Here is a 15,409-nt window from a genome sequence, read left to right on the forward strand (position 1 = left end):
AATATTTTTTGGGAAACCACGAGCCCTTTTTTTTTGGGGGGGGGGGGGGGGGGTGAATAGAAAGGTCCAAAATGAAATATAAATCTTTTTTAACATGGTAAAATAATTACTTATGACCAATTTAATGTGTACTTTTTGAATGAATGTGAACTTACCAAATGTTCAAGGAGTAAAGTGTATGCAAAAATTTACATTACTTTTACAACATTTATTAAGGTAGGTTATTGTTAATTGTTAGTTCAAGATACCAATGCATTAGCATTAGCTAACTGAATCTTATTGTAACGTGTTACCAAAATACATTACTAAGCACTCACTGCCAAACAACAATTAAAAACAAAGCTCTACACCCTTCTAAATACATCTCTGACCATTCACTTATTTTTTTGGTATGTGCTAGTTAGCATTCGCTATGAAAACAATTGATCGGTAGGTCATGTGTTTACTCTAAAATATGATAACATAATTACTTGCCCATGACTGACAACATGCATGTTAAGTCACCTTTCACATGTCAACACACTGAGAGCCATCTAGTTTAACCAATAATGGCACTGCATATGAGACACAACGTAAAATAGCTATTTACTAGACAATAATACAAAGACATCAAAAGAAAATGCACTATACACTATGTCTGTTTGATGAGTCATGATGACTAACTCCAGTCATTAACGTGAGTCAAAAAACCCTTGGCAAAGATAAGATTTATTTGAATATACTAACACTTTAGGCTGCTTTGAATGTGACTCCAGATGTTTTCTCTCTGAAGGCCTTTCATGAAGTGTGACGGACACTAAGGTCACTGAGTTGATCGTAAAGATAGTAAACCTGGACAAAACTAAGAAATAATTGTATCATGCCACTACAACAAACAATACTTAATATCAGTGAGAATTTCTCATGCTCCTAGAATAATGCATAATCATATCATGCTTGGGTTTATAAGTAAAGACAGAAAAGAAGAGCAGGCTGTTGTGAAGATAAACCGTATATTAAAATGAAGATGCCCGAAGTCATTATACATAATTCTGAAGGAATGATAAATTATTCAAACTTCAAGTCTCCCACAAACAGTTCTTGGAAAAGAAATGGCGTTTAATTCTTTTTATTATGTCACAGTCTATGTAAATTTACCATCCACTCTGCTGATTTATTCCCATGGGCATTAGGCATTGTTTTCAGAATATATCATTTGGATTCACATCAGAATTTTAAATTTAGTGTTTCAATGTCAGACTTTTGTGTAAATGCCTGATCTCAAACTGTCAATATCTTCTTTCAACTTTCAATGTCTAATTCTATTTAAAAGTCTGTAATTTAATTAATACTTTAAAGGAGTAGTTGATCCAAAAATGTTAATTAGCTGAAAATGTTCTTACTCTCAGGCCATCCATGATTTAGATGATTTTTTCTTCTTCATCAGATTAGATTTAAAGAAATGTAGCATTTCATCACTTGCACTTAAGTCAAGTTAATTACTTGTGGATCATTGTGATGTTTTTATCAGCTGTTTGGACTCTCATTCTGACGGCACCCATTCACTACAGAGGATCCATTCGTGAGCAAGTGCAAATTATGCAATGCTAAATTTCAGATGAAGAAACAAATTCATCTACATCTTGGATGACCTGAGGGTGAGTACATTTTCAGCAAATTTTCATTTTTGGGTAAACTGTTCCTTTAATGTCTTTTTTAACAAGATATCCAGGACTCCTACATTTGCACAGATGATCACTGCTGACAATTACTTAAAAACTGGTTAATCATAAAATAATTAAACACCCATACAGTTTTAACAGCATGTTTACTGTTAAAATGATAAAAACTCTCTGCAGTCTGTTGGGAGATGTACATAATTTAAAGATGAACAACATGTCTAAAGGCACTGAATAGTCATTGTTCTAAACCTGCTCAGTTAAACACAAATTTCAACTGACCTTAGTCGAGATGCTCATAGCTAAAGGCACATTTCATGATGACTAATGGCAAACCTTGCACATCCATCATGATGTATTATGGAATGGGGCACTTTTCAGATAATTTTGGTGAAACAATCAAATAATTGCCTCTACAAGGAAACTCGGCATCCTTTCCTGGCTAAAATCTTACAAAACTGCAACGATGAACACTACTTTGTAAAGTCCCTGCAGCTTGGTCTGGAAGAGATGGTTAATTGGAACATATCTGTCTGACATTCAGTATTTTACTTCATTTCTTTATGATGTTTTTATATTACGATTGTAACTCGCCGTTGCCAAGAGTCCTCTAATGTAGTTTTGCAAACTAATGGAGTTTCTGGATCCAGTCCAGTGCCATTCAGCGAGACAGCAAAATAAGTCTGTTACCACAAAAGGATGTTAACATTACAGCACCCAGAGGGCAAAAACACTCAAAGTGTAATGCCTTTGAATTGATCATTTGATATAAACATTTTACTTTACAGCCTTTATCGGTGCCATCTCTGCTAGTTATTGCTGAGAAATTAATTTATACATTAAGTAAAAATTAGATGCATTAGTGCATTCATACAAAATGCACTCGCAGTGATGAAAATATGATAGTAGTACTAACAAAAGCATTTATGTCTCTCCAGTCTACACACTGACACTGAAACGTTATTCAAGTAAGGCTTACATAATATATGTTTGCTCTGTTTTTTAATTATATGCCCCATAAGCTATATTTGCTCACTCATTTATTAAAGGGGTCATATGATGCGATTTCAATTTTTCCTTTCTCTTTGAAGTGTTACAAGCTCTTGCGAAAACTAAAGTCTCAAATCCAAAGAGATATTTATAAAAGTTAAGAGTCAACCACGCCTACATAAAACGGCTCGTTCTAACACGCCCCCACATGTCTACGTCACGATGTGGGAAGATTTGCATAACGCCGCCCAAATGTTCACGCAAAGAAAGAAGGCGTAACTTTTATTCTTGCTGTAGTATTGTTGTTGCCGCCGCCATGTCGTGAAGGCGCTGTGTGTTTCGTTGTGAAAGCGAAACTGCTTTGTTTGGCCTTCCAAAAGAGGACGATATCTGCTTCATCATGCCTGGAGCTGATCCGTGCTGGTCGCTGAGGAAATACATCAACTTCGCGCTGTGGATCGCCAGATCGGCTTTCACCGTGGACAAAGCGGAGTCCAGCCGAGGTCGTCACATATGGTTGTCGCAAGCCCACCGGACGCTCCTTCGTCGAATCCACCCGCCGCGCCGTTCTCAAGCCCACCGGCCGCCGCTCACGCAAGCCGGCCTCCTCTCACTCTAGCCGGCCGCCGCTTACTCTAGCCCCCGGCCTCTGCTCACTCTAGGCCGCCGTGTGTGACGCTGTGTTTCATTGAGAAAGCGAAACTACTTTGTTTGGCCTTATAAAAGAGGACGATATCCGCTTCGTCATGCCTAGAGCTGATCCGTGCTGGTCGCTGAGGAAATACATCAACTTCGCGCTGTGGATCGCCAGATCGGCTTTCACCGTGGACAAAGCGGAGTCCAGCCGAGGTCGTCACATATGGTTGTCGCAAGCCCACCGGACGCTCCTTCGTCGAATCCACCCGCCGCGCCGTTCTCAAGCCCACCGGCCGCCGCTCACGCAAGCCGGCCTCCTCTCACTCTAGCCGGCCGCCGCTTACTCTAGCCCCCGGCCTCTGCTCACTCTAGGCCGCCGTGTGTGACGCTGTGTTTCATTGAGAAAGCGAAACTACTTTGTTTGGCCTTCCAAAAGAGGACACGACTAGAAATCAGTGGTTAAGTTGTATTTACAACACTGTTCCAGAACACTTCTACCCAAATATTCCGATCCTGTTTCCTGATCCTGGTAGAGTAGACTACAATGCCAGCTGTTCTGACTCACAGACTGTAAGTACGTTTTTTTATATTTAAAGAATTTGCCACTGACGATTCAAACGCGAGTTTTGAGCAGTGTAGAGTAGCGTTTGTAGTTTGTCATTTCTCCGATCACAAATGCAGACATGGTTTATGTTTACGTGGCGCGATGCAATGCAACGCATAAAAAGACAGTGTAAGTTATTATAATCCGTAATTATGTCCCCACTGGATGCAACAAATGCCTAGTTTATAATGGATTTTAATGTTTTTGTCTTGTCGCTCTGGCGGGACAGGGCATCACAATATGTTAAGGGGCGTAACATTTCCGTCACACGCTTGAGGTATTTGGCCAATCACAGTGCACTGGATAGCTGGCCAATCAGAGCACACCTCGCTTTTCAGACTCGCTTTTCGACGTGATTCAGAAAGGCAGGGCGTAGAGGAGAAACAATAATGTACAGTATGTGGAAAATAATGTGCAGCCTAGCCCCAGCTGTTGTTTAGGTAAGTATAGGCCTAAAAAAAACATGAAAAAGATAGTCGGGAGAGCAGCCCAGTGTTTAAACACATCTGGGACACCATTTCACCATTTGAACTGATTCAGCCAAAAAAAAAAAATAAGGTCAGTAATGTATTTCTCACAGGAAATTCTTTTATCTGTCTGGATTCCACAGCAGAATCTACTACACATTGTGAAAACCATGAACTAACACTTATGAGTAACTGAAACATCATGCACTGCCTTTTTTGAGTATCAAGGTGGGAGAGTTATAAAAGCAAAATCCTCTCTTAGAACATCTCAGAGCTAATAGTTACTGATCACTGCGCAAACTCACTGTGCATCCCACACAAGCTGATCAATGCAGCATGTAATCATCTGCCATTGTCCACCTGGTTAGGAAACAGGGAATATGTCAAGAACCTGAGATAAAAATAAAATGTGCTGCATTTCTGCCTTTCAATTTGACTATCTATATACAGTAAATGTATTTGACGTACATTTGACAAAGTGTGGGGTTGCAATTTAAAAGAAATGTTTTACTATACTTTAAAACCAAATCTATTTCTGTGATGGCAAAGCTGAGTTTTCAGCATGATTACTCCAGTCTTCAGTGTCACATGATTCTTCAGAAAATCATTCTAATACGCTGATTTGCTGCTCAAGACATTTTATTATCAATGTTGAAAACAGTTGTGTGCAATTATATTTTTGTGGAGATACAACTCTTTCAGAATTCTTTCATAAAATTAAATAAAAAAAGAACAGCATTGATTTGGAAAAAGTAAATACACTAACATTGATACAAAAATTGACACTTTTGATCAATTTAATACTGAAAAAAGTATTAATTTCTTTAAAAAAAACTTTTTGAACAGCAATGTGAAACATTACATTGTTTTCTAATGGTTACTGCAACATTCACTGTTTTTTAAGCATCTTCCTTCATGAAATCGGTGTTAAGCCACTGTGTGTCAAGGAACTTTCCAACGTGATTACATAATGCATGAAGCCACGGATGCACATCACAGAGCTAGTGCAAGACAAGCATTTGTTGTTAAAAAGTATATGAATTTTTTTTTTTTTTAAGAAAATTAATTTTGCTAGATAAGTCCCTTATTCCTCGGCTGGAATCGTGTAGAGCCCTTTGAAGCTGCAATGAAACTGCAATTTGGACCTTCAACCCATTGGCTGCCATTGAAGTCCACAATATGGAGAAAAATCCTGGAATGTTTTCCTCAAAAACCTTAATTTCTTTTCGACTGCAGAAAGAAAGACACGGATATCTTGGATAATATGGGGGTGAGTAAATTATTAGGAAATTTTTATTCTGGAAGTGAACTAAAACCTTAAAATGTTGCTCCATTCTATTTCACTCTGTCTAGGTATTTTTGAATGCAAAAACACATCCTGTGATCTAGACCACAGCTGCTCAATGGGAAGTCTATTTAGTCACAACTTCACATGAGTTGGCTTAGCATATTCATTAGCTATTCTCCGTTTGCAAGATCTCAGAATGAATGTCTATCAACATCAATTTAGGATCAGCCATATGGCTTAGCTATAGACTTGGTAGTATGTAAGCATTTTACAGAAGCTGGAGACTGTAAAAACGTCATCACATTGTCAGTGGGTGAAAGGGACTTCTCATGAGTTTTGTCTACAATCAAATACAACTTGATCTGCGCCATAACAATTCCATACTGCATAATTCATTAACTAAACAAACCGTTTTTGTCATCGTACCCAATAATTCCAGGACCCACCACCCACACCCACCCACACATACAACAACAGAGAAATAATGAAGAGCTTCTGATGGAAAGAGCTTATTGCTTGGGGTGGTTGTTCCAGCAGGTCAGGCAAGAGCTCAGGCCTCCTGTGAGTGTGCCTATGTGATTAATGAGCTAATGACACTTTAAGTGGGTTGGGGCTCTGGAGAGAAACACCAGAGAGACGCCACTTCTGTGAGGGGACAGACAGAGGAAGAGGAAGGGGATGAGGTATCCCTCTATTTCCCTACAGCATTACATTGACCAAAATAGCACATCAATCCCTGTTAAGGAGAGTCAGAAGCTCCTCTGGCACAGACATCAGCAATTCACAACAACTGCAGCTGCAAGTCACCTGTGCAAAACACAACTCAGTGAAATCACCTTCCTTACCAGAAACAAAAATACTGTCTGCGCTGAAAAATAAGTGCTAAACTAACTAACTAAATAAATAAATAAAGATACACTGCTGTTCAAAAGGTTGGCATTGTAAGATTTTTGAAAGAAGTCACCAAGGCTGTATTTATTGGTCAAAAATAAAATTAAAAACAGTAATATTGTGAAATATTTTTATTATTTTAAATAAATGTTTTCTATTGAAATATTTATACAAATATAAAAAGCCATTACTCCAGTCTTCAGTGTCACATTACAGTTTAGAAATCATTATTAAAGGCTGATTTTGGTGCTCAATAAACATTTATTATTATTATTATTATTATCAAAGTTGAAAACCGTGAAACATTGTTTTCAGAATTCTCTGATGAACATAAGTTCAAAAGAAAAACATTTACTTGAAAAATAATTTTTTAGTGATCTTTTGAGCAATTTAATTTAAACATATTAAAATCTTAATGATGCATGTATATATATATATATATATATATGATTATTATTATTACACTATACACACCAAAAACACTTTTTAAATGTGACCCCAAAAAATAAAACAATAAAACACTTTGTTAATTTTGAATGATATTTAGATATGCCATGGATGTATAAACTTCAATTAAAGTAAATTACAACCTAAAAATGTGAAACTACTGATGTCAACAGGGCACTACTCTAAACAGTGACAAATGACTAAGCATCTCGGAACACACATTCACATGAGTGCTAATGGCTACTCAGTTGTGGAGATATAGATCTTTCTGTCATGGAGCATCCAGATAACTCAGCTGAAAATGGAAGGACACCTCGCGGCATGTGCCATGTGACCTTTGGCATGACCTCATTCCCTCTGCGCTCTGTTAGAAAGCCCTTCATGGAGGGCAAGTGTCTGTTCAGCCAGCCATGAGCAGCTGTCACCTATATGACCCTGACCAGGATGCTGCATTAACCCCAGGTATGAGATATTCCCGTGGGATAGTTATAAAAGACTGCACAAATGAACTGCATGTGCATTAACTACAGTTTTTTACATTGCTGTGGAGAATGCCTTCAGACCACAGTTTAAAATCCCACCTAAATGACCAGTGCTACATCCATATGTATTACATAAAAGCTGTTTTACTGCCACCAACTGGATAAAAAAAACTGCTAAAAACCACTGCATAATCACATCACATAAGGGAGGGTGAAATAACAATGACCTAAGCAGTGACAGGCCTATATATCAGTCAGGCTAATTAAGCGGCTGATATTTTGCATTCTTACTGCATTCTTTACTCAGATTTGGCCAAATGACACAAGTGGTTATGAAATATTTTGTGTGTGTGTGTGTGTGTGTGTGTATATATATATATATATATATATATGAACACACATATGTGACCCTGGACCAAAAACCAGTCATAAGGGTCAATTTTTTTAAATTGAGATTTGTAGATCATCTGTAAGCTGAACATATGAGCTTTCCATTGATGTGTGGTTTGTTAGGATAGGACAATATTTGGCCGAGATACAACTATGTGAAAATCTGGAATCTGAGCAAAAAAATCGAAATGTTGAGAAAATCGCCTTTAAAGTTGTCCAAATGAAGTCCTTAGCAATGCATATTACTAATCAAAAAATTAAGTTTTGATATATTCACAGTAGGAAATTTACAAAATATCTTAATGGAACATGATCTTTACTTCATATCCTAACGATTTTTGGCATAAAAGAAAAGTCAATAATTTTGGCCCATACAATGTATTTTTGGCTATTGCTACAAATGACCCCATGCAACTTAAGACTGGTTTAGTGGTCCAGGGTCACACACACATACACATACACACATACTGTATATATATATATATATATATATAAAATTTGTTTATTACAATTATCAATGTTGGAAAAAGTTGTGCTGCTTAATTTTTTTTTTGGAAATCATGGTACTTTTAAAGCGTCCTTGCTGAATAAAATTATTATATATATTTTTTTTAAATCTTAGGTGACACTTCATATTTAGGAAACACGTATTCACTATTAAATTTACTCACTATTAACACTATTAAGAGTTTTAATAAACTCCTAATTTGCTGCTTATTGATACTAAGATTAGGTATGGTGATGCAGAATTTTTATTTTTTTTTCTATTTGACATTCCAAAACTGCTTTATTTTTGGAAAAGTTTTGTCATCGAGTCACATTCTCAATTAAAAGAGTTTCAACCTCACCTGAGTGACTTTCTCTGTCACATTATGGGTCCGGTCTATCAGTTTGCAGGGGGCGATGATGTCAATCTCACCCGGTGGAACAGCGATTAAGGGGTCTGGCTTCATATCTATTAAGGTGTGTGATATTCGGGGGCCCTGAGCTGAGGTCCGGAGCCGAATGGGATCTGAATCGGAAGTAGCATTCTGCAAGCTGGCTTTGCGGTGCATGGCACCTAGAAGAAAATAAAACAAAGATCTAATTAATCTCATCATCTATTACTTTGTCTTTGTTTTCAATTATCACACGTCTCTCTGGAATACTTAATTCTGATTGGTCAGTTGCAACTATTCAGTGGTCATATTTGTTGCAAAGTGACCATTCAACTGTTTACTGGACTGTCATTCATGTTGGCTGCTCTTCTCTTATCACTTTTTTTGCAACACAAGTTAGAATACCTAGTTGGCCAGCTGGTTGTGTCATTACCTGTGCTACTGGGTCTGACGGGCAGCTTCCTGTCCCAGTTGAAGTCATTGGTGGAGGGTGAGGGCCGCATGCCACACAGGCTCTCGCAGGAGCGGCTGTGTGCCATGCTGCAGCTGGATGGAGATGCCTCTGAGGTGAGGTTGTGCAGACGAGGGGAGGACTGAGAGAAGCCCTGAGGCAGGGGAGGGGACGCTTCTGATGGCCTTGGCTCACTTTCAGGCTCATTCTGTGCCTTATCTTCCCACAAAAACAGCTGAGATCCTCCCAGTGCAGAGCGGTCAGGCAGGGAGAGCAGTTTGTCCAGGGCTACTGACTCATGGCCCATATGGGGCATCGGCTGCATGTAGCCTTTTTCAGAATCTTCATTCACAGACTGTTTACTGCCACTCAGGGAGCGCAGCAGAGGCAACCTGAGACGCCGTCTTCTTGCTGAGGAAATACCAAAGAGTAAGGAAGTTAAGTATTTGTCAGATTATTGCTACATTATGTTATTCAAACACAGTGATGGTAGCTCATGAATTGGAGTCCCACAAAAGCTATAACTATACTGCAGCCTGAAAGCATCTTCATTGACAGTCATTTAAAAATAGGCGTGCAATCTGGCAACATAAAATGTTTAACAAGCAGCATATAAATATTCCATTACAGATGCTTATGACAACATTTATGTTATTTTTAGTCCTTATTCACACTAACCAGTTCTTCAAAACCAAGTCTACCAATAAATACTACCATTTAGTTAAAAAGCATTCAACAATGCCATAACGCAAGAGTGTGTAACAGGAAACAATGGTGTTCACAGGACAAGTAACCAACCCATTGTTTACATAAACTATTCAACTTTTAAGTAAGAGCCAGTCATTCTGAATTATGAAACACAGCAATAAACAGACAACGATAAACAAAACGACAGATAAAGAAATAGAATGATGTAGTAAGTCTTGTAAAAAAAAATTTTTTGTTATTGTTCTAATTAAAATATTCATAATGCATCTTCATAAGATTTATCATATTTATTAGTGCTGTCAAATAATTAATTGCGATTAATCATTTGACAGCACTAATATTTATAAATGCCTGTTATAAATTTTGTGTTATACTGTATTGTAAAAACAATGAAAAACTGGTTTGCCATTTTGGTTATCGGACATGTAAGCAATAAGCATACATGATATCACTGATCATACAAAAATAAATAATCAGCTTTTAACTAATTTAAACATACAATCCTAGGAGTTACAAACTACTTCTACTAAAGTAGACCAATTAATTGTACAATACAAAACATATACAAATATCTTTACAAACTTGAGGAACCAACACCAGAACTAAAATACAAATTCAATATAAGGTACTGTAATTAATCAAATCTGTCAGTCCCATCTGAGTACCTTTAGAGAGCCATGGGATGGTTTGTTTGTGGTTGATCTCTCTGCCTGGTGAGCTGTCGAGGGGTCTGTCCTGCTGATCTGCAAGCTCAAAATTCAGGATGAACATGATGACTAAGCCATCCTCATTCTTAACTGGAACCACATCCACAAAGCACGGCAAACACACACCTGCGAAAAGGGGGAGATATCTGAAATTTTCCAATAATGGTCACTCAACATCTCTTGTTACATTTCTGTCACCACTAGAGGGCAGCCAACAACAAAAGATCCCCGTTACACTGCAAACACATAGTTGATGCAGACAGGATTTAAGTATTTAAGTGGATTTATTATTATTCACAACCTGTCCACCTCAAATGCTATTACAATCAATAAGCGCGGCAAAGGTCTGTGGTAAGGTCTGCGATAACCAGCTTGGCAGATGTCCTTTAGCCCCGACTGTTCACTGTGGCAACTGATAGCCGTCCCACATTGGCACTGTGGTTCCTGCTCTCTCACAATGCCAAACCAATCAGCCCCTCTCTGTGCCAGTCTGATGGGCCAGTATTGATGGCCAGGAGTGCTTTACAGTGAGATGAACTCAAGGGCAGACAGGACAACAATGGAACCGGGAACATGATGCCATCTCTCAGGGATTATAGAGTGAAACACACTCCTCTATTCCTCTGTAAATCATTTCATTCATACCAGCAGCATCTGCTTCTGTAAAACACAGTCACAAAGAGCATAACCATCTGCTGCTTAACACCGGCATCTTCTGCGTCATAATCTTCAGAGGGTATAAGGTATCAGACCAATACAGGTGAGCAGAAATGCTGATGTGTTATTATACGTTAATTTCTCCATAAAGGCATTTTATATCAAAATTTCTCAAGAAATAACACTGCTTGTGAAAAACAAAAGGGTGTGACTTGACCACTGACGATCTAATTTGTAAAACCAAGCCTTTTAAGAGATGCCCGCACACATTCCCAAGTGAATCTCATGCCCTAATTTGCAAATGTCAAGGTATGTCTGTTTACATCCATGAAAAAGGCAAGCTTTCATTTGCAAACCTCACAAACTAAATCAGATTTTGACTTTTTCAGTACCAAGGACAGAGGCTGCTATTAGGACGAGGGAGGTTAATGCCACCAGAGGAAATTGTATTGTTTTCATAAGAACATAAGCGCCATAGAAAACTGAAATTAATAATGGGATTTAGTGGCTCTAAAGCCTGACACACCCCCTCATCTTTCTCTTCCTCCTCTCCACCACATCCTCTTGTTAGGTTTAGATGCATTGTATCAATTTCATCCTGTGTTTTCAGCTAGATATTTCAGAAAACCAACCATTGCAATGAGAAAACAACAAGTTGTTTTTCCTGGAAGTGGTGGTTATAATATAAAAATACTAATTGATCAGTTTAAAATCCTTTTTGTGATCTTGATTTATTACTAAGGTTTCTCATTTGCAGATTAGCAATCTTAGAGTACTGATGTAAACTATGTTGGGGATTTTCAGTGTTTTTCATTCCTAAATTTTCAAAATTCACGGAATTAATTTATATATGGTAAAATCAGCGCACTAAAACCCAGGAAAATCAGGAGTTGTTTGATTCAGTCTGAGGAATCCAATGAATGAACTCGCTGTATCTGTCAAGAGTGACTACTGAACCAACACATGACTTGCTTTGTAAAATGAAATTCATTGTCAATGAATCATTACTGCTCCTGAATCAAAACATGACTCACTTACTGAACTCCAATTTGCATATCAATTGCTTCAGTTCGTCCATTTAGTCCAAGAAGGAAATATATTCTCTCTTTATCTTACACATCTTTATTTATAGTTTATTCATTCTTATGCTATAAAAAATAAAGCTTCTAAAAAAGGGTTTTCACAGAGCCATAGTAGAATTGTTTTGGGATCCCCAAAACGAGGCTTTCAGTGAACAGTTATTAAAAGAACAATTTTTTTCTTTGGGTGAAGAACATTCTGATAACCTGTAGAACCTTTTTCCACTATCACGAACATTTTGTGCAGTGGAGAAGTTCTATATGGTTTAACATCTCTTCACTGAACCATTGATGCCAATAAAGAACCTTTACTTTTAAGAGTATACCTTAGTCAATATGTTAAATGAAACATAAATAAGACTATATACAAAATAATTTTATAATTTTTTATATTTTTTTTTCATAATTTCATTTTAAAATTTCTTAAGATCTCAAAGTGTGTTCTAGCGTTAGTCACCTTCTAGTATTTGTTTCTGAAAGCACTATCAAATCAGCCAAAATAAACAATTTATCTGCAAAATGCTACAGAATGGATTTAAATATAGTACAATAAATACTACACTCTTATTTGCAGCAGAAAGCACTATCAAATTATCTAGAATACTTAATAAATAGTGGCTGAGCGACATACGTAACTATGTGAATGAGTTGCATACAAATACTGCAGAAATTTGTAGAACTTTATCATTTTAGCTTTACTGTTTGCATGGTGGCCAAGTATTTATTCTTGAGAATACCTGCTGCAATAAAAGAAAGCAAGATGTAGCAGGCAGCTCTGTATCACCAGTATGTGAGCTTGTGCCTGCTATTCTCTCGATTTACTCGAAGGATCTGAATATCATAAAACAAATAGCATGCAAATTTAGATAATAGCCTGAGGTTTGAGCTGAACTGCTGCCGTATTTGTGACTCCTCTTAGGAAAACACCAACTACAAGCCTGCCGGGGTTCATGTTACACTGTCAGCTCTGAAAATACCTCGAAATCTGGGCAGTGAAACAAATTTTTAACCTGTGGCATGTCATAAACACACCATAGTCAATAAGTCAGCGGACAAACAAAAGGTTAAAATACAATGTTCTTTTAGGAGCAAAATAAATATACAATAACTAAACATTAAACAATTAAAACATAATTGGACTAGAAGATTATTGTAAACACATTAGCAGATGATCTATTAACATTAAAGATTAAATGTATTTGATCATTTTCTGTCACTTGTAAAGTATTCATCAAGTTTAACTTTAACTTTGATCCTATGGTGATACCGTCTGCAAAACCAGGTTAACAACATACAAACGAATAAATCCATAAGGTGTATCAGCATCTGAAAAGCAAGCAACTCCAAACTCTGATGAACGCTGAGGAGGGCTTTCTGACTAGACTCTCCTATGAGAGTTCAGGGATGAAGAACGGACACTTAAATAATTAACTCCCAGAGATGGTTTCAGTCATTACTCTGTCTAATTATAGCTGAGGAGGCCATTACCAGAAGATGAAGACTGATGAGCAGGGTCATCCTCTGTCTTATCTGTTGATCAGAGGTCTTCCATTGGATCTTTCATTGTTACAATCATAATTGGGTCATGTTTTAGAATTTTTGATTATCCAGTGACTACTTATAATTTCTGTATTGTTATTAAAAAAAATACTTCTTAAAAAGTTCAGAGAAGATGGACGAAAAATACTTGAAATACTTTGTTCACCTCTTAAAGGGGTCATATGATGCGATTTCAATTTTTCCTTTCTCTTTGGAGTGTTACAAGCTCTTGGTGCATAAAGAAGATCTGTAAAGTTGCAGAGACTAAAGTCTCAAATCCAAAGAGATATTCTTTATAAAAGTTAAGAGTCAGCCACGCCTACCTAAAACGGCTCGTTCTAACACACCCCCACATGTCTACGTCACGATGTGGGAAGATTTGCATAACGCCGCCCAAATGTTCACGCAAAGAAAGAAAGCATAACTTTTATTCTCGCTGTAGTATTGTTGCTGCCGCTGCCGCCATGTCGTGAAGGCGCTTGTGTGTTTCGTTGTGAAAGCAAAACTACTTTGTTTGGCCTTCCAAAAGAGGATGATGTCCACTTCGTCATGCCTAGAGCTGATCCGTGTTGGTCGCTGAGGAAATATATCAACTTCGTGCTGTGGATCGCTGGATCGGCTTTCACGGTGGACGAAGCGGAGTCCAGCCCGGGGTCATCACATGTGGTTAGATTACAAATGCAGACATGGTTTTATGTTTACGCGGCGTGATGCAATGCAATGTGTAAAAAGACAGTATAAGTCATTATAATCCATAATTATGTCCCCACTGGATGCAACAAATGCCTCGTTTATAATGGGTTTTACTGGTTTTGTCTCGTCGCTCCGACCGGGACACAGCATCACAGTATGGAAAGGGGCGTAACATTTCCGTCACACGCTTGAAGTATACGGCCAATCACAACGCACTGGATAGTTGGCCAATCAGAGCACACCTCGCTTTTCAGACCGATGAGCTTTGTAAAAATCGACGCGTTTCAGAAAGGCGGGGCATAGAGGAGAAACAATAATGTATGTGGAAAATAATGTGCTTTTTGAACCTTAAACCGTATAAACACATTTCACTACACCAAATACACAAAACAATGTTCTTTTTAGCAACATCATATGACCCCTTTAAAGTGACAGCTGTTGTCTTTAAACTGTTCATGTTACAATATTTTGATTCTTTATTTGACTTTTTTAAAGGAACAGTTCACCCAAAAATGAAAATAATTTGCATTACATCACTTGCTCACCTATGGATCCTTTGCAGTGAATGGGTGCCGTTAGAATGAGAGTCCAAAGAGCTGATAAAAACATCACAATCACAATCCACACGACTCCAGTCCATTAGTTAATATTTTGTGAAGTAAAAAGCTGTGTGAAACAATAAGGCGTTTTAACTTTAAACCTTCGCTTCTGGGCAAAATACGGGTCCCTAATCCATAATAATGCTTCCTCTACTGCAAAAAGTCCATCCTCTGTTGTTCGCTCATATCAAAATCCACCGACATTTTGTTTATAAGCGTTTTGGTCTGTGTTCACTTGTAGATGG

At 37.7% G+C, this 15,409-nt stretch overlaps 1 protein-coding gene across 1 annotated transcript in view; it reads right to left on the reverse strand.

The window, feature by feature from the left end:
• LOC107586123 (potassium voltage-gated channel subfamily H member 2-like) overlaps positions 1-15,409 on the reverse strand; it is a 45,619-nt gene that overhangs the window by 22,927 nt on the left and 7,283 nt on the right. Inside the window, exons 3-5 of the mRNA XM_016273360.1 lie at positions 10,556-10,723; positions 9,165-9,593; positions 8,702-8,913 (exon numbers count right to left, since the gene is read on the reverse strand). Of these exons, the coding sequence (XP_016128846.1) occupies positions 8,702-8,913; positions 9,165-9,593; positions 10,556-10,723 (809 nt within the window). The remainder of the gene's footprint in view (positions 1-8,701; positions 8,914-9,164; positions 9,594-10,555; positions 10,724-15,409) is intronic.

This window comes from Sinocyclocheilus grahami, unplaced genomic scaffold (assembly GCF_001515645.1).
Source record: "Sinocyclocheilus grahami isolate Dianchi unplaced genomic scaffold, SAMN03320097.WGS_v1.1 scaffold5.1, whole genome shotgun sequence".
Classification (NCBI taxonomy): domain Eukaryota; kingdom Metazoa; phylum Chordata; class Actinopteri; order Cypriniformes; family Cyprinidae; genus Sinocyclocheilus; species Sinocyclocheilus grahami.